Source organism: Gorilla gorilla, chromosome 2 (assembly GCF_029281585.2).
Source record: "Gorilla gorilla gorilla isolate KB3781 chromosome 2, NHGRI_mGorGor1-v2.1_pri, whole genome shotgun sequence".
NCBI classification, from domain to species: domain Eukaryota; kingdom Metazoa; phylum Chordata; class Mammalia; order Primates; family Hominidae; genus Gorilla; species Gorilla gorilla.
The window spans coordinates 66,945,763-66,968,750 of record NC_086017.1 but is presented as its reverse complement, the minus strand read 5'-3'; the positions used below and the strand labels follow the sequence as shown (position 1 = coordinate 66,968,750).

General features: G+C 45.0%; 1 protein-coding gene across 2 annotated transcripts in view; it reads left to right on the top strand.

Moving 5' to 3' along the window:
- Nucleotides 1-14,856, top strand: part of IL17RD (interleukin 17 receptor D) — a 75,094-nt gene extending 60,238 nt beyond the window's left edge. For both annotated transcript variants that reach the window (XM_031009730.3, XM_055383177.2), the window contains exons 8-13: nt 393-458; nt 1,684-1,738; nt 2,240-2,350; nt 3,464-3,648; nt 6,288-7,227; nt 8,322-14,856. In XM_031009730.3, the coding sequence (XP_030865590.3) occupies nt 393-458; nt 1,684-1,738; nt 2,240-2,350; nt 3,464-3,648; nt 6,288-7,227; nt 8,322-8,434 (1,470 nt within the window). In that variant the 3' untranslated portion in view covers nt 8,435-14,856. The remainder of the gene's footprint in view (nt 1-392; nt 459-1,683; nt 1,739-2,239; nt 2,351-3,463; nt 3,649-6,287; nt 7,228-8,321) is intronic.
- The last annotated feature ends 8,132 nt before the right edge of the window (nt 14,857-22,988 follow it).

Genomic DNA, 22,988 nt, shown 5'->3' with positions numbered 1-22,988 from the left:
CTCTATCAAGGTCTTTGAACTCCTGCTCATGTTAAAATTATGGCAAATAAAATATGTATAAACACAGACTGGTAATTTCTTTCCTCACCCTTTTATTAAGTAAAGGTTGTTCAAACCAGTTTCTTTGTCTTCAAATCAAATATTCCTGCTGAGGGTGCCACCAGCTAAGCAAAGACTATGGCAAGGGTCCTGGGCTGTCCTGGGCCTTTTATCAAAGGGAAGTTCAGATAACATGTGGCAGATAAACACAGTTGCTTTTCGATCTAATCACATTTTCTGAAAACTGTGGTTGAGACTGGTGGCAAGTCTCCTTCAGCTCTGGGGGAGAAGAGGTGTCCTGATGACCTTTGCCCAAGAAGTGAGTTTTTAAAGTGTTCTTTGGTCTGTCGCAGGAGCAAACTACAGAGACGACCAGCTGCCTCCTTCAAAATGTTTCTCCAGGGGATTATATAATTGAGGTATGTATAACACAAGAAAGCCCTATTAATGCTATAGAATGAACCCAGTTCATATAGAATTCCAACTGTTTACAACACTAAAATTTCAAGCTATTGAAGGTGTGCACAGTTATATTTTTATATGGTTCTTAACATGCTTTTAAAAATAGTTTATATATAATTGATTTTTGATCTCTTCATTAAATATTTCAAATAAATATTTTTATGTAATCATATGATCCATATATAACCATGGTTTAAAATCTCTAGTATTCCTTAATACTACAAAGATATATTTTTAAGATTTTAGCTTAAATTTTTTTTGTTTTAGTATGAAAACAGCAAAATAAGTTATGCCCATTACTTTTGCCTACACTTCTCTAAGTTTCTGTTGCTATTCTTCTATGTATGTATAAATGAATTCTAAACACCACTTCAAAGAACATGTAAATGTAATGTTTCAGTGAAACCCCGTCTCTTCTAAAAATACAAAAATTAGCTGGGCGTGGTGGCGGGCGCCTGTAATCCCAGCTACTCGGGAGGCTGAGGCAGGAGCATCACTTGAAACTGGAAGGTGGAGGTTGCAGTGAGCCGAAATTGCACCACTGCACTCCAGCCTGGGCGAAAGAGTGAAACTCCCTCTCAAAAAAAAAAAGTAATGTTTCATTTCCTTTTTAAGATTACCTTTTCCTGTATCAAATTGGTACTACAAATAATAAGAGTATAAGGAAAATAGAAAAGGAAATTAACAATTTGTCCATAATGCCACCATTCAAAGACAACCAACATGTCTTAACATTTTGATAGAAACACCTAGTTCTTGCACTCCTTGGAAGCAGTGTGTGGTTTTTGACTGATACACCTTCTTAAAGCATTAATGGAGGCCCAGTAAAATCAGTGGAAGGATGCCAGTTTAATTGAGCATTATTAGAACGTGGGACTCACCAGCTGACTTCTTCAATGAATACACAGCCTTTTGATTAATAAAAGAAAACATGATGAACTTAGAGTTTCGAGTTGGTAAAGCAGAGATGAACCTGAGTACACATGATGTCTAGTCTCAGTCTGGCAGATGATTACAGGCTCCAGCCATTCTTTTCCAAAACTCAGCCATTCTCCACTACTTGCTTCCCACCCCTTCCCGCACTGCCCACTGATGGAAAAGATGAATGAAATTACCATTTTTTTCCTCTTACCTGGTGTATATCACTTTAAAAAAAATAATGCAGCATCCTCTGTTTTGCAGCTGGTGGATGACACTAACACAACAAGAAAAGTGATGCATTATGCCTTAAAGCCAGGTAGGTGCTTTTTTGTTTGAAATTTGGCCCTAGACTACTATAGACCAAGGTATGTGATACTCTCTGTACTTCATGATTTACAGAAACAAAACAAAATTCAGCTCCTCTCTCTTAAATGATGTTCCATCAAATCTGACTTTTCTTCCATTCTAATGTTTCTAACCTGGAAGATTAAAGCCAGTTTGGTGTGTGTAGCTCGGACTAGATAAATAGTCAATTGTCCTCTGAAGAAAAGTGGTGGGAGGGGAGATTTCCTTAGGCAAAATTCTCACTCAAAGGTATTTTATGTCCCAGCCTGACTCTTAACTGTTGAATTGTTCTTTGCAACTCTTTAAATATGAACCTTTGAATCCTTTTTTAATCACGAAACCACACTAGAGAAAGGTGGTTGCATGGTCCTAGAACCTGTTATGCAGCTTATGTTTAAAAAGAAAAAAAGTTGTTTCTCTTTGAACCTTTACACTGCTTAAGTTTAAAAACTTTTCCTTTGAAATTTCCCAGTGCACTCCCCGTGGGCCGGGCCCATCAGAGCCGTGGCCATCACAGTGCCACTGGTGGTCATATCGGCATTCGCGACGCTCTTCACTGTGATGTGCCGCAAGAAGCAACAAGGTATCTCTTTGTGTGCTGTGTCTCCCCACAACAAGGGGCAGACCAGGGGTTGCTGCCAAGAGAAAGAGAGACTGGGAGTACCTGGGTCCTCCAGGATGGCGCCTGGGAAGCCTCATAGCTCCTACTATTCAGTTCCCAGAATTAAAATATTTGGCTTTTAACCTCAGGAGCCACTAAAAAAACAGGTATCATTATATATCTGTTTCTTGAGACAGGGTCTCGCTCTGTTGCCCAGGCTAGAGTGTAGTGGCACAGTCATAGCTCACTGCAGGCTCAACTTCCCAGGCTTAGGCCATCCTCCCACTTCAGCCCCCTGAGGTAGCTGGGGACTACAGGCATGCACCACCATGCCTGGCTAATTTAAAAAAAAATTTTTTTTTGTAGTCATGGGGTCTCACTATGTTGCCTAGGCTGGTCTTGAACTCCTAAGCTCAAGCATTCCTCCTGCCTCAGCCTCCCAAAGTGCTGGGATTACAGGCATGAGACACTGCATCTGGCCCATAATTCTATTTTCAATGATAGGATAGTAAATTCAGGGTCATAAAGGAAGCCTGAAGTATAAGTAAGGGTATAGGTAGGGCTTGGTCATTTACAAAAGTCACCATGAGACAACCTTCTGAGAAGTTGGAAATGATCCATAGCTTGGTCTGGGTGAGGATTACACAGTTATATACTTCCATAAAAATTCACTGAGATGTACACTTAAGATTTATGTACTTTACTTTTGTAAATTTTACATCGATAAAAACTTTTTAAAAAAATCAGCTCTGCCTGTGCTTAATTGGCCTACTAAGTGCACTTGGCTGCAAGAGCCAGTTCTGGGCACTCTGCTAACTAGGGTAGCGCTCTGCTAACCAGGGTGACCCCTGCAGCATTTCTTAGTTTATCCAAGGTCAATTTCAGGTAAAGAACAATTTTTGACCATTCGTTGCTCCACTGTGGAAATCAGCTGTCCCATTCCAAGTGATGATCAGAGGGGGCTGATGGAGTTGGGGAATGGGACTGCTCTAGGTAGACGTGTTCTTTCTTGAAGATAGCACTGGGTTTCAATTCTTAGGGAACAGAAGAAAGCGTTGCTTGCAAGTATCAACCTTATCTTCTTTTCCAATTTAGAAAATATATATTCACATTTAGATGAAGAGAGCTCTGAGTCTTCCACATACACTGCAGCACTCCCGAGAGAGAGGCTCCGGCCGCGGCCGAAGGTCTTTCTCTGCTATTCCAGTAAAGATGGCCAGAATCACATGAATGTCGTCCAGTGTTTCGCCTACTTCCTCCAGGACTTCTGTGGCTGTGAGGTGCGGAATCTAAAGTTCCTTCTCCTACCCTGGCCAGGACACTTGCCCCGTACTCTCTCCCCGCTGCCTTCTCCTCTCTTCTGGGCCTCCTGTGGTGACACCTGCCCTTGACTAGTGCCACAGCTTTCAAACTGGGGATAGTCTCGCACTCTTTTTTCAGTCTGTCTTACCCATCACCAGCACTAAATATTTCATAATACTTAGTTCTAACTCTGACAAACTCCTGCTCTAAAGCTTTGAGTGGCACCCACCTGGCAGGAAGTTTTGTAAGCATTAAGAAGACCAGTAGCTTCCATGGAAACATGCAGTTGGAGTTGAGGGATGTCACTCATGACATCCTAGTGAGCATGTTCAGGACAGAAGCCCCACTTGGAGAGTCAAAGAGAGAGCGGCAAGTAAAGCAGTGAGTTCGCACAATTGTTTGGAGGAGTTCTGCTGAGAAGGGGAATGAAGGACGGGGCTGCCATTAGAGGGGATCTTGAGGTCCAGGGAGAAGTGATAAACGAAGGGCTCTGTGAAGCTGTTTGACCATTGACTGGTGGAATCATAGACAGGGAGAAACTCATGATGCAGGAGACGGCACTGGCCAGAGAGAACAGGGAGATAGGAAGGGAGCACTCCCAGAAAACAATATTGTGTCAAGCACTGAAATGATCTGCTCTGGTTTCTTAGCTGTTCTCTTGAGTTATTAATATGTTATTAATATGCTTTTCTATAATGTCAGAATGTACATTTTTAGAGTGAAGTCTGAAACTCTCATGCAAGACATACCCTATTTCTTGAAAATGCAAGAACTGTACAATAACTGTGTGATCGGAAGTTGTTTTTGCTTTGAAACTGCCCATGGCATGTTTTTCAGAATCTCTCCATGTGGTGAGGCTGCCCCCTAGTGTCAACATAACATACTACGCTAGCCTAGTTTCCCTCTGCATGAAAGCGTGAGGTTGGTGGATCAGCACGTGCTGAAAAATAACTGCACTCTAGCCAATGGCACACAGTTTTCAGATACCACGGGCAACCAAGTTTGCTCTACTTCACAAGTATTTAGCCTCTGGGGAAAACGCTCTTCCAGTTATTAGTGTAATAGTTACTGTAGAAAATTTGGAACTAGAAAAGGATGATAAATAAAACATTGTCTGGAATCCCAAACTGATTAAGGAAAATCTTAGAAAGAGGAACTCACATTTCATGTGTGGTTTATTTCCTTCCAGTCTTTTTCCATATAGGTGAACTCACACATACAGTTTTGCCTTTGGGGCTGATTGAAATGATTTTTTGCAGTCTCTTAATAATTTTTTACACTATTAGTAGTTATATGTCAACTGCAATTTTAAATAGCTACATGATCCTCCATATTGATTTGCCATTACTGAGTTAATACAAATATTAAACATCTCAGTGGTTCAATATTGTCCCATTTGTGATGATTTCCCAAGAAAGATGCCTGGAAATGGAATTGCTGGGTCAAAGATAGAAACATTTAAAAAATGCTTGGTATATACTCCCACTGAGCTTTTAGCATGTGTAATGTTAGCAAGAATTAAGGAAAGTATAAGACAATTCAGGGTTATTTTCAGCAAGTGGATGGATGTTGGGGCTTTTTCCCCATTGGTAACATCTTAGAGCAGAAAAGGAGAACAAAGTCATTTCAGAATGCCCTTCCCTATAAGATAGTGTGGCTGCTGTGTTTCGTCATAGCCATTGGGAATTAATAACTACAGAAGGAAAGACACCAACACAATAACCAAGAGATGTTTCCGGTAGAATTAGGTAAAAGTGGTCTGAGAAGGTGAAGTCCTCTAAGGGGCCACACATGTCTGATTTTTCTCTCCTTTGTCAGCCACGCCCACAGTCTCCCTACCAGACTGCCTTTGGGGGTAAAGCTTTGTCAATTACCAGCCTTGTAGAGATGTAGCCTTGTATACCTGTGTGAAGCCATAGAGGAAGGTGCTAGCCAGTCCTGAGTGAGTTACTCAGAATGACCATGTTAATGCAGTTCACTAGCCTCCTCTCCAGCCATGGACCAACTAGTAAACAACATAGGTGAGCCTGAGGCTATGAGAGTGTCGAGATAGGTCCCCTTTGTCAGTCACTGTCTGGATGTGAGTCACCTATAATTGTGGGTGACTGGCATCCAGGCCTGAGCCCCATCTCCCAGCTCACTTTGGAGTCACTCATCCACATCCTCCTCTCCGAGCCTGCCAGCTTTCTCTCCAGAATCTGCCCCTCCAATCTAGGCACCTCACTCACCAGATCAACCAACCTCAGTTTCTCTGTCCTGTGCTCTCTACCACCTGTTGCTTCCTTGACGATATCCTATGTAGGGTGTGACTTGGGCAAGGTGCCAAAAGCACTGCGCTTCTGTCCCCTCACTTGTAGGGCAGGAGTGGTAATGACTCCATGTGATACAAAAATGGATGGGTGGCAAGTTTTTGCAGAGGGACTAGGGTATGACCATCACACACGGAACTTTAGCTGTTCCTTGGTATGGTGTAACCTGGAGCCTGCACATAGCTGTGCTAATAAGGGTTAAGGGGCAGATGAGATGGCCTCCTTCTGACATTTCCCTTCCTGTTACTCACTTCCCGAGCCTCTTCCCGAGCCTTCTGTATGGGTGAGGTGCCTTGTTCTCTTTCCAGGTGGCTCTGGACCTGTGGGAAGACTTCAGCCTCTGTAGAGAAGGGCAGAGAGAATGGGTCATCCAGAAGATCCACGAGTCCCAGTTCATCATTGTGGTTTGTTCCAAAGGTATGAAGTACTTTGTGGACAAGAACTACAAACACAAAGGAGGTGGCCGAGGCTCGGGGAAAGGAGAGCTCTTCCTGGTGGCGGTGTCAGCCATTGCCGAAAAGCTCCACCAGGCCAAGCAGAGTTCGTCCGCTGCGCTCAGCAAGTTTATCGCCGTCTACTTTGATTATTCCTGCGAGGGAGACGTCCCCGGTATCCTAGACCTGAGTACCAAGTACAAACTCATGGACAATCTTCCCCAGCTCTGTTCCCACCTGCACTCCCGAGACCACGGCCTCCAGGAGCCGGGGCAGCACACGCGACAGGGCAGCAGAAGGAACTACTTCCGGAGCAAGTCAGGCCGGTCCCTATACGTCGCCATTTGCAACATGCACCAGTTTATTGACGAGGAGCCCGACTGGTTCGAAAAGCAGTTCGTTCCCTTCCATCCTCCTCCACTGCGCTACCGGGAGCCAGTCTTGGAGAAATTTGATTCGGGCTTGGTTTTAAATGATGTCATGTGCAAACCAGGGCCTGAGAGTGACTTCTGCCTAAAGGTAGAGGCGGCCGTTCTTGGGGCCACCGGACCAGCCGACTCCCAGCACGAGAGTCAGCACGGGGGCCTGGACCAAGACGCGGAGGCCCGGCCTGCCCTTGACGGTAGCGCCGCCCTGCAACCCCTGCTGCACACGGTGAAAGCCGGCAGCCCCTCGGACATGCCGCGGGACTCAGGCATCTATGACTCGTCTGTGCCCTCATCCGAGCTGTCTCTGCCACTGATGGAAGGACTCTCGACGGACCAGACAGAAACGTCTTCCCTGACGGAGAGCGTGTCCTCCTCTTCAGGCCTGGGTAAGGTGCCTTTGGGGCCGGGTCCTAACAGGCCGCAGCCTTTGACCATGCTTCTGAAATCAGTCAAAGCGTTTTTCCACTTTTGGTGCCAACTTATTGGGCAATGAAACCTGATGAGAACACAGCTCGTTTGGTAGTCTTGATTTATACCAGGTGATGGGAGTACTCACATGTTTGAGTTGCAGAAATACTAATGCTAAATTATAGTGAGCTGCCCAGACCCTGCAAGGGGTGTTGTGCCACATACAGACTATGCACTGTATCACTTTTCTAAACTCCAAAAACATCAGACACGAAAACACATTGGGCCCCAAGGGTCTTGGGTAACAGTTTGTGGATGCGTCTTTTTTAGACCTATAATGTTCACCGCCGCCCGCCCCCGCCCCAATTGTCTTTAAAGCTACATTCATTGAGTCTGGGATTCATGGGTACAGTATTCTTTCTATCCTTCAGCATAGGGTCCCAGGTATGAGGGCTCTCTAGGAAGGCTTGCTTCCGCAGGGAGCATCAGGTAGATGCCATCTCAGGCTGTCCCTTACCATGTCTGTAACTAGTTGGAGTCATGCATACAAACCCTTGACTTTTTTTTTTTTTTGAGATGGAGTCTCACCCTGTCGCCCAGGCTGCAATGGCACGATCTCAGCTCACTGCAACCTCTGCCTCCCGGGTTCAAGCGATTCTTCTGCCCAGCCTCCCGAATAGCTGGGATTACAAGCATGTGCCACCATGCCCAGCTAAATTTTTGTATCTTTAGTAGAGATGGGGTTTCACCATGTTGGCCAGGCTGGTCTCAAACTCCTGACCTCAAGTGATCCCTCAACCTCGGCCTCCCAAAGTGCTGGGATTACAGGCGTGAGCCATTGCGCCTGGCCCAAACCCTTGACTTTTAAGAAAGATCTCTTCCTTCCTCAACTAAGGGAACTAGAACCTGTTAGGAGGATGAGAGTGCCCCATCTTGAGTTGGTTGGGATTCTTGCCTCGTTTATACAGAGCCCATAGTCCAAACCCAGATCCAGTCACATTCTGGCATGAGCACCTGCCCAGCCCAGTGAAATGCAATGACAGTGTGACTCTGTACTCTCTTCTCTCCTTAGGTGAGGAGGAACCTCCTGCCCTTCCTTCCAAGCTCCTCTCTTCTGGGTCATGCAAAGCAGATCTTGGTTGCCGCAGCTACACTGATGAACTCCACGCGGTCGCCCCTTTGTAACAAAACGAAAGAGTCTAAGCATTGCCACTTTAGCTGCTGCCTCCCTCTGATTCCCCAGCTCATCTCCCTGGTTGCATGGCCCACTTGGAGCTGAGGTCTCATACAAGGATATTTGGAGTGAAATGCTGGCCAGTACTTGTTCTCCCTTGCCCCAGCCCTTTACCGGATATCTTGACAAACTCTCCAATTTTCTAAAATGATATGGAGCTCTGAAAGGCATGTCAATAAGGTCTGACAACAGCTTGCCAAATTTGGTTAGTCCTTGGATCAGAGCCTGTTGTGGGAGGTAGGGAGGAAATATGTAAAGAAAAACAGGAAGATACCTGCACTAATCATTCAGACTTCATTGAGCTCTGCAAACTTTGCCTGTTTGCTGTTGGCTACCTTGATTTGAAATGCTTTGTGAAAAAAGGCACTTTTAACATCATAGCCACAGAAATCAAGTGCCAGTCTATCTGGAATCCATGTTGTATTGCAGATAATGTTCTCATTTATTTTTGATGTAGAATTTACATTGCCATGGGTGTTAAATAAGCTTTGAGTCAAAAGTCAAGAAAGTGACTGAATATACAGTCACCTTTTATGAAGTGAGTCTCTGTGTTACTGGGTAGCATGACTGATTGAGGTGAAGCTCACAGGGCCAGGCTGACCGTCTTGACCGTTCCACTTGAGATAGGTTGGTCATCGTGCAGAAGGCCCCAGGACCTCAGCACACACAGCCTCCTCTTGGTCTGAGTAGGCATCATGTAGGGGCCAGATCTGCCTGCTATTTCCATGGGTTACCTTTACTGTGCTGTATCTCAGATGTTGGTGTCTGGAAGTTTATTCTTAAGAGACTGCTACCCAGCTGGTCTGTATTATTGGAAGTTGCAGTTCGTGCTTTGGTTGGCCTTCTGGTCTAAAGCTGTGTCCTGAATATTAGGGATCAGAATTCACTGAAATACAGCAGTGTGTGGAGGTGATGGCCAGTTAATCTGCTGAACTGGTTTTGACTAATGACAAACCTCTTTTTAAGATGGTAGAATGGAGGTGATAGTCACAAAAGTAAATGTTCCATTTTTATGAATGACTTTCTACAGAGTTTCTATTTCTAAAGAAAAAACACTTGTTCACATCCCATCTGATGATTAGCATGTGTGTAATGAATGCTGTCTTGGTCTCCCCTGTGGAAACCCTTCTCCCTGTGCCTTAGAGCAGGTGTGTACATCTCTCACTACCTTTCTCATGGGTGCTGTTAGATTTTGGCACCCCGTTTTCTCAGCATTCAGCCCAGGGAATGTGGTTTTCACTCCTTCGTCAGATAAGACCAACATGAAGGGGTATGTTGAGAAACATCCTGAGGCAAGGTGGGAGGTGGGATGGGGCAGGACTTTCCCTTCCAAGCACATGCATGGCAGGTGGGGAAAGGGGGGCTTGCACCCCTGCTGGAAAGAAAAGGTTTGTATATATTTCTGATGCAAATGTCATACTCACTGCTCTGTAAAGGCAGCTGGCAGCTTTTTGGGAAAAGAACATGCTCGTCTGTTCTCTGGCATCGAGTTTCTTGCAGCTGCTCTGAGCGAGAGACAGTGACCTGCAAGACTGCCTCCCCATAAAAACAGGCAACTCAGAGAAGAGTCATTTCATGTTGTTCCTATGGAATCTGGAATGAGTGCAGAGCTCCTACCCACAAATGACTGCCCCGCCATTTCATCCTAGGCATTCTGTGAAGGAGATTGGTTAGTCCAAACTTGCTAACATACGAAAATTCACTTGGAACATGATGAGAGATTTCTTATTGAGGCCAAGAGATGTTTCCTGTCCCAGAGGAACCATTAGGAGTCGCTTTTAGGGTATTCAGCTTTGTTCACGAAATAAGGCATCTCTGAGAAAGTGGCCCCAGGGAGAGAATGGAGGACTGGGAGGAGAAGCATTAACTGAGCTCCAAGAGTGTGTGGGCAGAGAGCTTGCTATGTGAACTCACTCCTTAAGAAAATGGAAGAGGAAAAGAGAGTGCTAGTTAAAAAATTGGGATGTTTTAGTTTGGATTTAGGGTTTTGATACTTATGTTGAAATACTAATGTTTCTGATCAACAAAATCAAACTCTTAATATACCGAGTAATGAAACCACAGTGTGATTGCCTCAGAATAAATTGAGAAGTCCAACTTCCTAGTTTTGTTTAATTAGTTTCACTTTTTCTACTCTCCCCAGTATGCTAGAAATGGGAATCGTTGCCCTGCAGATTACGGCAAAACATCTGTTTTAAGCAAAGCTGCATTTTTTGACTCAGAAATTGTCCCAGACGATGGATATAAGATGAAATTCAGAAAAACGTTCTGCCAAGTCACAGGCTTTTAGATATTGTGGAAACAAGAAATGGAAAACAGGATGATCTCCATGAGAGGCCTTGATCCTGAGAGTAAAAGGCTTGTGTAGATAGGTTAGACAATGTCCTCTAGAAAAGAGACCAGGGATAAGTCCAGGTTTCCAGGAAAACCAAGAAGCCTGCGGGTAGCTGAAGGTAGAGTGCTAGTTGTTCATCTTAACTTACCAATGAGCTACAGAAAGGACTTAGCATCTGATGTCATCAGCTTTGCCAGGAGAGTGATCAAGGAGGTTAAAGCTCAGGTAAAGGTGTGCCTTCTCAGAGATTGGCTACAAGCAACAGAGACCACCTCAACAGAGACCACCTCAACAGACTCAGCCCAGCCATACAAGGTGCCGAAGCTCCTCCAGAGGGCTGTCTTGGGCCTTTGAGGCAGTTGATCTCCAGAAAGAATCAGAAGTCTTTCCAGTCCAGGCCCAGGTATTCAGATGGTGACCCAGCCAGATAATAGTATCTTGAGCAAATAATAGTATCTTGAGTGCAAATAAGCAGGAAGACTGTCCTTCAAAAAATGTGGGGTTACATGATTTTCAGAGCCTTTTTTTCAGAGTTGAGCATCTTTTCTTTTAAAAGAAATAAGGGGCAAGAGAACCAATTTTATTCCTTGAGGAAAAATGACACACCCTTCTCCCAAAAGAAAGAAAACTCTCTGGCCCCCCAACTTCAACACTAATTTGGCTCCCTGAAGAAGAGAGAAAATATTATTTCTGTCTTTATTGAAGAGAAATGGGCAATGCCAATGTGAAGGTTACTAGTCTTTTTTATTTTCTATTGGTGAAGACTACTACTGCTCTTATTTAGCAGATCTTATACCTTCAGTGGTCACCAGTATAGCAGGTGAGGTATAAGGAAAACAGCGGTGTGATGATAAATGGTAATTAATATACTTTGTCTGTGTCAACAATAGGGAATGGTGGGGACTGTGGCAAACTGAAGCGCCCCTGTTCCACCCACAGGGGGTAATTTTCCAGTCGACTGTGGCCATGAAGTATTTCCTGATCTTCCCATTTTTCAAGAAAAGCTGACAATCTGGATTTTTATATGAAAAATTCTGATTTTAAAAAACATTGGCAACTAAGTTAAAATTCAAGTGAATTTAGACCCAGCAGAAGACATGGATGGACCTGATTTGGTCCACTGACTACCAGTTTGTTAACCTATGCTTTATAAGATTTGAAGGAAAGGCATTCATGGTAATTACAGATGGTGCCACCAGAAAATGCTCTTGCTAAATGCAGCCAGTAGTTAGATTGCTTCCTTCTCCAGTCTCCCCTGCAAAGAAATTTGACGTGATTCTGAATGCATTGGACATGTCTTGATTGCGTCTTTACATTTCATAGTGTCTTAAAAGAAAGGCAAGCCAGTTGTTAATTTCAGAATCAGATTTATGCTCTCTCAATTTAAAAAATGCTGGGAACAATTTCTTTCTTTTTTTTTTTTTTTTTGAGATGGAGTCTTGCTCTGTTGCCCAGGCTGGAGTGCAGTGGCGTGATCTCGGCTCACTGCAAGCTCCACCTCCCGGGTTCACACCATTCTCCTGCCTCAGCCTCCTGAGTAGCTGGGACTACAGGCGCCCACCACCACGCCTGGCTAATTTTTTTGTATTTTTAGTAGAGACGGGGTTTCACTGTGTTAGCCAGGATGATCTCGATCTCCTGACCTCGTGATCCGCTTGCCTCAGCCTCCCAAAGTCCTGGGATTACAGGCGTGAACCACTGCGCCCGGCCTAACAATTTCATTTAAACTCCACAACCTAAAGGGCTTTGTTTATAGTTTTAGCTCTTGGCATAATAATTTTTTTCAGATGGTGTGCAATTCTGAGCATAGGCCAAGACATGATTAGGAAAGCAGGCATTTGTACAGAGTAAGGCAAGGAACCTCCTAGCGTCCATTAGAGCCAGGTATTTGCATTATCTTCTGTTTTAAGTGGTCTGTGAATTGACTGTGTTTTGGAGGTGTGAAACAGTATACAGAGAAAAGCTTTTCCTGATACTGAGATATCAGTTAGGAGTCCAAATGGGGTGTTGGGTCATCCTTGCCATATCACCTCCTTTCCAGGCCCAGGGTGAAAATAGACAAAAGGAAATCTGACTGCAAGCCAGTGGCTTTGATTCTAGTTTCAGAGTTTAGGGACTAGGAGAGAGTTTAGATTATCTAGCATATTCTCCCCCTGGTGTCAGACAGGGCTGTGCCTGAATTATTCCAGACATATGGCTGTAGATGGTATTCTTTATTTTACAAGAAGGAGATTCTGTAACCTACCCTGCTGATCAGATAGTTCTTTGTATGTCTTAGAGAAATTCAAGCCGGCTTCCTTTTGTTCGGCTTGTAGTGGAGAAAGAACAGCTGGTCACCTTCCATGTATTCGAAAACCACAGTGAAGTCATCCCCCTGGTGTTTTTATTTCAGTGATAAATAATTCCACCCACTTAAACCATTCTTCATGGCTCTTGTTTTCCAGGGGCCTAATAATTTTCACTGCTGTAATGTTTCTCAGCTTCACACTTAGTTTAGTTGCCCAAACAATGTTGGTGCCTTACTCACATTGGTGCCTGGTGAAGACCAGGATCAGGATGGGGATTATGGGGAAATTCTTGCACACCCAGCTCCTCTTACCACTTAAAAATATAATGGCACTTTTACAAAATGATATGTCACCTATATTCATTGAGAATTATTTGACTACCACATTTTCCCCCTGATGATAGTCATCTATCATAACTTGTGTTTGTTTTCCTCCTGAGATCAAACACTTGGTGCTTATTCCTGATGTATACTCTGAGACCAGCTCTTACCTTCTGAGTGGCAGCTACCCCTCCCTCCCAATTTTAGATCCTATTTTTACACATCTCTATAGATATCACCTTTATTTCATGACTCACAATATTAAATGGTACAGACTTCGGTTTAACCACTGGTGTGGTAACAGCAGTAGTTGCTAAGTACCACCTTCCCATTGCTGTTTGAGGGCTAATTTGCAAAGACATTTGAATCTCCCAGTGAAGATGTCTGGGGAATTTTGGCCAGTTGTCTTCCCTCTTGCCCTTTTGTTCTTTAAAATTCAGCTTGGACCACAGACACCTCCAGGATCTTGTTTATGTTCTGCTCTCAATTGACGAAGCACTGCGTTTTGCACAATCAGAAGTCTCACAAAAGCAAACAGTTATGACTGCATATCTGATGTTTATATCCTATAAAATTTCAGGAAGATTCAGAGGCAATCTTCTATTTGTACATGATGTAGACAAAATTAGCTGCTCCAATTGTTAGACAAAAAATTGCCATTGGATTACACTAATGTGCTCATCTGTTGTTTTAAAAGTTTGGTATCAGGCGGGGCACGGTGGCTCACGCCTGTAATCCCAGCATTTTGGGAGGCCAAGGTGGGCGGATCACCTGAGGTCCAGAGTTCAAGACCAGCCTGACCAACATGGTGAAACCCTGTCTCTACTAAAAATACAAAATTAATCAGGCGTGGTTGTGTGTGCCTGTAATCCCAGCTACTCGAGAGGCTGAGGCAGGAGAATCGCTTAAATCTGGGAGGCAGAGGTTGCAGTGAGCTGAGATCACGCCATTGCACTCTAGCCTGGGCAACAAGAGCGAAACTCCGTCTCAACAACAACAACAAAAAGTTTGGTATGTTTCTCTCAAGAAAAAAGCATGGTGAGTCCAGACAGCAGCAAAAGCTTTTGTGAAAACCAATTGTGTTCATCTAGATAGTAAGTAACTCCTATTTTTACTGTTAATTTTTTAAAAGAGAATTTTTCCCTGTGGAAACTCCCTGTTATTACGTCCTAGGGGAGAAAGCCTGTGGAATATGGTGGTTATTGATGGCGTTGCCTTTGTTTCATCTTTGAGTTTGCCCTTTGTGGGATCTAGTGGGATAATGAGCACTGACAGAACTCTTAACAGTGTGCTGTATTTTTGACATTGAAAATGTTAATGACTTGATTTGTACATAACTCTGTAAATAGGTGAAAGTAGATCACAGCTGACATTTACAAAATGTTTTTGTACCTTAGAATTTCTGCATTAAATAAAATGTTTTGTTTTAAGGTTGTAGTGGCTCATTTTTCAGCACATCTTTCTTGTTTCCTGACTGTCTGGGGTTCCCAGCCCAGTTTTCAGAGGGCTCTGCCTCAGGACGAGGAGGCCAGGGGTGGCCAGTCTTCCTTGTCCTTTAGAGAACAGGACCCTGCTGCCCTAGACCTTCAGCTTGGCTCCACAGGCAATCAGTCGCCCATTACCCGTGTGGCATCAGGAGGCTTCCCTGCTGTAACAGGGTTACTTATGTCAGAAAGAAATTTGACTTCTCAGAACAAATGGACTTTCTTTTTAGAAATTTGAAAAAAGCCACTGAGATTTGGGGGCTGCACACAAATTTTTTTTTGTCACTCAGAAAAAGAGATGCCTGCTCAGTCTTCCATGGACATTCTCCCCTCCTGTGACCCCCATGATCTGTGAGTTAACTTCTTGGTGTCCATCACCTTCAGGGTCAGGTCCCAGCTCTGCTGAATTTTTTTTTTTTTTTTAAAGAGGTAGGCTCTCCCTAATTTGCCCAGGCTGCTCTTGAGCTCCTGAGCTCAGGCGATCCTCCCGTCTCAGTCTCCCAAAGTACTGGGATTACAGGTGTGAGCCACTACGCCTGGCCTCTGCTACTGTTGCTGTGCCCCAGTGACTGTCAGACTCTGCCCCTCAGCCTCTCACCCATAAAGAGGTCCTACTTTAGAGGGCAGTGAATTAAACTGCATGGTGAATGTAAAGTGCCACCTGCGCATTCCTGGCTCATAGTCCATGCTCAGTAAATGACAGTGTCCACAGGAGAACAGTGAGGGTTAACAAATAGCAAGGACATAGAATACAAGCTTTTGACCATTGCCTGAGCAGGATATACTCTAAGTTTGGGGTCGTGGGACCATAACAGATTTTAAAAATTGGATCTTCCTTATTTACTTGTTCCTCCTCATACTTCACTGGGATGTTAATGTGCTCAGGGCCTACAACCTACTCTGTTTGGGGAACCCAAGGAAAACAGAAGGAGTGGTAAAAAACAAAACCCCCTCAAAGAAAACAGCTCTGAGGGAAGCATTGTTGTTTCTGAGAGGAGGAAATTCTCACACATTCTTGCCTCCTGACCTTCGCATATCCTTCGTTTCTCCTGGGTAGAGTCACCCAGGAGGCTCCTTGTCATTTCTCCCATTGATTTCCTTTTCCCCCACACTCTGTCAATTCTTTTTAGTTCCAGGAGTGCTAAGTGCTTTACACACATCATCTCATTCATCTTCACGGCTGCTCTGTGAGGTGGCCAATCGTACTGTTCCCATTATACAGATGAGGAAACTGAGGCTCAGAGAGGCTATAACTGACTTGTGATCCCATAGCTGGCTAGTGGCAGAGCCAGGATATGAGCTGAGGCAAACCCTACCTAGACTGCTCAGGTATCCCCTTGGTAAAGGTCAAGCCAGCCAGGTAGGGATGGACTCAAAAATGTGTGGTCAAAGGCAATAGAAAGCTTTCCCGTAAAATGAGTGGCAGAGAGGAAGTGATGATTGCCAACCTCTGAATGTCAGTAGGACTGGTTCCTGCTCTTAGTGCTCTTCATGTTTTTTCTCACCATGACCCCCTATGGGGGGCACTATCAGCAGCCTCAATTTTGAGATTCTGATGTCTAGAAATTCTATAGCTTTGCCAAGGGCACAAACAAGGAATTGGCAGCACTGAAGTTGAAGTCTCTGATTGAAGCATCACCACTCCTGATCAATAGGCTGCTCTGTCCCTCAGTAACAATTTAAGCGGAAGGAAGAATCTTGAGTGACTTGGTTCCTTTCTCTTGCAAATTCTGAGTGTAAATCTGGTTCAGAGTTGAAGGAAATGGATCTCGTTAGGCAGATACTGCAATACATGAATTTCTCTTTCCTTTTCTTTCATTAAAATAAAAGTTACAGCTGGGCTTGGCGGTGCACACCTATAGACTCACCTACTTAACAGGCTGAGGCCTCAAAAAATACAAATAGTTCAGGCATGGTGACTTACACCTGTAATCTCAGCACTTTGGGAGGCCAAGACAGGAGAATCACTTCAGACCAGAAGTCTAAGACCAGCCTGGGCAACATAGCAAGACCCCATCTTTACAAAAAAATTTAAAAATTAGCTGGGCATGGTGGTGTGTGCTAGTAGTCCTAGGTATTCAGGAGGCTGAGGTGAAAGGATCACTTGAGCCCAGGAGTTTGAGGCTGCAGTGAACTATATGATCACACCACTTCACTGCAGCCTGGGCAACAGAGCAAGATCCTGTCTCAAAAAATTTTAAGTTAAAATTAAAAAGTTAAAAAAGAAAAAAAAAACATTGCAGCTAGTACTTTCTATTAATGTTCTCTTGGGACAGCATGAGAAGCCCTCATTTTTACCATGATGTTAGAAAGCTGTCTGTTTTTACAGCTGCCTAGGGTTCTTGCAGTCCCCAACATCTGTGGGGCCCTGCCACTGGCTTTGCTTTGTTTTAGAAATACCAGCATTAGAGGAGCAAAGACCAGCTTCCTCTTACAGGCTCTAATTACAAAAAAAAAAAAATTGTTGCTTTAGTTGAATAAGAACTACAGGTGATAAGCTAAGCAGGTGGAGGAGGGAGGAGACATAAAATCTATCTTTGCAGTCCTGGGCACAGTGGGTCCCCAATAAATGTGTTTCCCACTGCTCCCTCAGCATATTCTGTCCTCACTGTCCACAAGGAATGAAATCATAAGAGGCCCAAGAATAGGATAAGTTAGAGGATGCAATGAAGGGGAGAGATGGACACAAACACAGCATAAGAACTTTTGCAATGAGAAAATTCAAATGGGGCCCTTGGGATTAAAGAAAAGAAATGCAAGATCAGTGAGCTTGGCTCCCTGGCCTCTTTCTGGAAGGGACCTTGCACCATCTTTCACATTTATACACGCTACAACTGCCTTAACAGGGTTAATTCCAAAGTGTGTGCTGGGAAACAGACATAGTGATGGACATGGTACACAGTACTCCTGCCCTCCTGACTCCACCTCTTCCTATGTATAGAGTTGAGGGCAAGTCATCTAAATGTTCTGAAACTCAGTTTCTTCATCTGTAAGATGGGCCTAATACCCACCACAAAGGGTTATTGTGAGGATTAAATGAGATGGAGTATATAAAGTACCCAAGGCTGTGCTCAGCAAATGCCAGGTACTTGGTGAATAGTAGCTATTAATTATATAATGGAAGAGCAGGTCTTGGGCTTTTTGGGGGCCATATTGGGATGGGTGGGAGACAGTTCCATGCCCACAAGGAGCTTTAGGCCAAGTACTTTGTCAGGTGATAAGTTATATCATTTCTATCCCCTAAAAGAAAAGGGTGGGTCCATGCCTGGCTGTTGCAGAGGTGAGGGTTGAAGAGGAACTTAATTTGGCAAAATTAAGACATTAGCTCTGGGGTTCCCAATAGCTGACCACACATAGCCTGTGACAGTTGACTGTGCACCTTGAGATCTGCTGATGTTCCATTCCCCAGACTCCTTTTTTCCTGGTTGCCATTTAATCCTGATAGAGATACATTTTTCTGGACTTGCTGCTGTAAGGTCTCTGTGCCAGGCAGATGACCACTCTCCACTCTGAATGTGAACAAAGGCAGGGGTTGTTTCTCAAACCATCAGCACAAGGTCAGGGCAATTTCCCAAGTTTTAGAAATTAGTGGAGGGAGGTGGGAGGAGATAAATAACAGTCTTCCAGAATGAGATGGCTCTGCCTGGTCTTTTTCACTCTTGCTGGTCAGAGACATTCTGGGGAGTGGGCAGACGTCAGCCTCAAAACAAACCATAGACTTTTCCTACCAGGTTGGGCAAGGCCAGGCCAGAGGAAACTTGTAGAAAAGAAAGGCAGGAGCATGCCTGGCAGCTGAATGCAAATACAGTCAGGTCCTGCCTTTGGTTCTGTATCTCTGGAGGTAGATATGCTTCAGTATCTTGCACACCTGTGTATAATTGTGTGTTATTATTCATGAGATGAAAATTAGCATTGTGATTAAAGTTGAGGCAGGCTTTGGTCTGAGGCATCTTGAACTTAGATCTCAGTTTGCCATTTTCTGTGTTTCCCTAAGCAGGTGCCTTGCCCTGTTTAGGACTTATTTTCTCCATCTAGAAAACAGTTAATAATAGGGCCAGGCACAGTGGCTCATACCTGTAACCCCAGCACTTTGGGAGGCTGAGGTGGGCGGATCACCTGAGGTCAGGAGTTCGAGACCAGCCTGGCCAACATGTTGAAACCCCGTCTCTACTAAAAATACAAAAATCAGCTGGGCATGGTGGCATGTGCCTGTAGTCTCACCTACTCAGGAGGCTGAGGTGGGAGGATCACTTGAGCCTGGGAAGTGGAGGTTGCAGTGAGCCGAGATCGCACCACTGCACTCCAGCCTGGGCGACAGAGCAAAACTCTGTCTCAAAACAACAAAACAAAACAAAAAAACAGTTAATAATTCAGTACCTAATGGGTCTATTTTGAGGCTGGGTGAAATTCTGGGCACAAAGGATGGCACGCGGAAAGCCCCTGTTCCTATAGGGATCAGTCATGGGGGCAGGTTAAGAGGTGTACAGTTATGAAATGGGATTTCTCCTGAATGTCTCCCTTGGCCCTGGCCTGGGTAGCTGATGGCGTAGCTAACTGAAATGGAATCCCTGCCTCCTGGAGGTCTCAGTTCCACAGGGCAGCTGGGAATGGTCTTCAAGGGAGATGGGTACTTGATCAGATGTCACTTTCTGCTGAAAACCACTAGTGGCCCTGGAAGTGAATACCGAATCTCTTATGTAATGCCTTGCTGACTTCTCCTCTCTGTGTCCCTTCTTTCTCTGATCATACCAGACTGTTGAAATTCCTCATTCCTGTGTTCCTGCCCCGGGTTCTTTGCATGTGCTGTTTCTTCTACCTGAATCACCCTTTCTCAGTCTCCATCCCTCCTTTGCAATGAGACCTTCCCTGTCTACTGTCCACCTCTAGTCTAGGTCCTGACATGTGTCTTCAGGAACCTCTTGCTCACTAGAATGCTGCTTCATAAGGGGAGGCCGTATCCCTTGCGGAGGCCTTCCATCTGGACTGGACTCTTGTTTTACTGCTTTAACCAGCTTGCACCCCACCCTACCACTGAGTAGTCACTGGGGCAAGTCACCTCATCTCCCTGGTTCTCAGTTTCCTCATCAGTCAGACGAAGGTAAAAAAATGTACCTGCCTCATGGGGTTGTTGTGAGGATAAAGCAGGGGATGGGAGGGGATAGCCCGCTCAGTGCCTGGCACATGACAAGTGCTCAAAAACATTACTATCTGTTTTAGCTGTCATCAAGATAGGGAATAATAGTGTTTTTTTCTTTTCTTTCTTTATTATTTTTATTATTTATTTAACAGGGTCTCACTGTGTCACCCAAGCAGCAGATCCACTCACTACAGCCTCAACCTCCCAGGCTCAAGCAATCCTCCCACTTTAGCCTCCTGAGTAGCTGGGACTATAGGCGTGCGCCACCATGCCCCACTGATTTTTGTGTTTTTTGTAGAGATGGGGTTTCACCATGTTGCCCAGGCTGGTCTTGAACTCCTGGGCTCAAGCAATCTACCCGCTTTGGCCTCTCAAAGCGCTAGGATTACAGGCATGAGCCACTGTGCCCGGCTGAGAAATAACAGTTATTAGTAAATTTAAAAGGCTCCCTAGAAGAGAAAACTGCATCTGTGCCTCACTTTGCAAATTGGAACATGGCTCCCATCCATTTACCATGATCCCAGAGTGGAGAACGACTGGGCTGTTTTATGTATTTCCCCCACAAGCCTCTGTTATCCCAAGGTTTTACACCCTGTGGTTCCTGTCCTCAGGCTGGATAATAGCTTGCTATAGACACAGGTTTGGTTAGCAACACGAGCCGTATCAGAATTACCAATGTGTGTTCGATGCCTGCTACTATGCCATGCATTGCATAGTGCCTGAGCTCCCCTCAGCCTCCCAAAGGGACTTTGGAGCCCATGTCCCACCTCAGGACAGGGCTCAAGTTGTATTTGAACTCAGGTATTTCCCACTCCACAGCCTCTCTCTGTCTTTCCACTCCCCAGCTCAGCCTTGCTCCTCAGGTTTTCTAACCCAGATTATGAAAGCAGAAAGGACTTGCTTCCAAAGAAGACTTTTTAGTAGCACTTGAAGAGCATTGCTTAGGCCTGAACAATAAGACTGACGCACAGGCCAGGCGCAGTGACTCACGCCTGTAATCCCAGCACTTTGGAAGGCCGAGGCGGGCGGATCACGAGGTCAGGAGTTTGAAACCAGCCTGACCAACATGGTGAAACCCCATCTCTACTGAAAATACAAAAATTAGCTGGGTGTGGTGGCGTGGGCCTGTAATCCCAGCTACTCAGTAGGCTGAGGCAGGAGAATCACTTGAGCCCGGGAGGCAGAGGTTGCAGTGAGCCGAGATCGCGCCATTGCACTCCAGCCTGGGTGATACAGTGAGACTCTTGTCTCAAAAAAAAAAAAAAAAAAAGACCAATACCCAGACGCATCACCATCCCCTGGGTGAAGACCGCAACTGGACACGGCACACCTTTCAAATGCCAAAAAGTGGGGGAGGGGGAGCATCTGTACAGTGCATTGCTACAGGCAGAGAGTTAAATGTCTCTTCCAGTAATTCCACTTCTGGGGTTTTATCTTTAGTAAGTAACTAAAAATGCGTGCTTACATTTGTTGTGCAAAGATTTTCGAGGCTGGATATGGTGGCTCATGCCTATAATCCCACCACTTTGGGAGGCTGAGGTGGGTGGATTGCTTGAGTTTAGGAGTTGGCGACCAGCTTTGGCAACATAGTGAGAACCTGTCTCTACAAAAAAATACAAAAATTAGCTGGGTATGGTGGTGCATGCCTGTAGTCCCAGCTACTTGGGAGACTGAGGTGAGAGGATCACTTGAGCCTGGGAGGTCAAGGTTGTACTGAGCTGAGATTGTGCCACTGCACTCCAGCCTGGGCAAGAGACCGAGACCCTGCCTCGAAAAAAAAAAAAAAGATTTTCAGGCCAGAAGTGGTAGCTCACACCTGCAATCCCCGCTTTGGGAGGCCAAGGTGGGTGGATCACTTGAGGCCAGGAGTTTGAGACCAGCCTGGCCAACATGGCAAAACCCCATTTCTAATTAAAAAAAAAAAAATTAGCTGGGCATGGTGGCGGGTGCCTGTGATTCCAGCTACTCGGGAAGCTGAGGCACGAGAATCGCTTGAACCTGGGAGGTGAAGGTTGCAGTGAGATCACTTCACTGTATTCCAGCCTGCGCAACAGAGTGAGGTTCTGCCTCAAAAAACAAACAAACAAAAAATTCGTTACTAAGCATTATCCTGATAACGAGAAATGAGGAACAAACCAAGTACCAGTCGGAACTGATTATAAGAGGGCACATGCATACAATGGACCAAATGGCCTTCAGCAATCATGTTGTGGGAGAATATTTCATGACAAAGGAAAGCATTCGCAATATGTTAAATGAAAAATAAAGGACACAGATTAACAGTGGTTACTGCTGGATGGTGTGATTGTGGGTGGGTTTTCTTATTCTTTGTACCTCTGCTGTTTTCTATATTGCTTTACAGTGAGTAGTGTTACATAAGCAGAGGGTTTTAAATGTAAGGTTACACACAACAGACACTCAGCAAGTGTTCAAGGTACACAGTGGTTACTAGGTGGCTGGGGCCAGTCATCTCAGAGTCCCACCCTTGACCCTGGTTGTGCCTTCTCCTGCGGCTGCTTTCCCTGAAGGTGCTACCCAGCCCCTTGCCCTGGCCCCTCTCCATTGCGTTTCTGCCTGGTGTCAGTCATAGCTCATCCTCTGCCCATCCAGGTGGGGGTTTCTTGCAGAAACCCTGGCTTCCCCAACTGATGATTTTGTGAAGTAACTGCCCTGATCCCACCCTAGCCTGATTTTTTTTTTTTTTTTTTGAGATAAGTTTTCTCTATTAGCCCGGGTTGGAGTGCAGTGGTGTGATCATGGCTTACTGCAACCCCAAACTGGGTTCAAACAATCCTCCTGCCTCAGCCTCCTGAGTAGCTGGGACTACAGAAACACACCACCACGCCGAGCTAATTTTTAAATTTTTGGTAGAGACAGGGATCTCACTTTGTTGCCCAGGCTGGTCTTAAACTCCTGGCTTCAAGTGATCCTCCCACCTTGG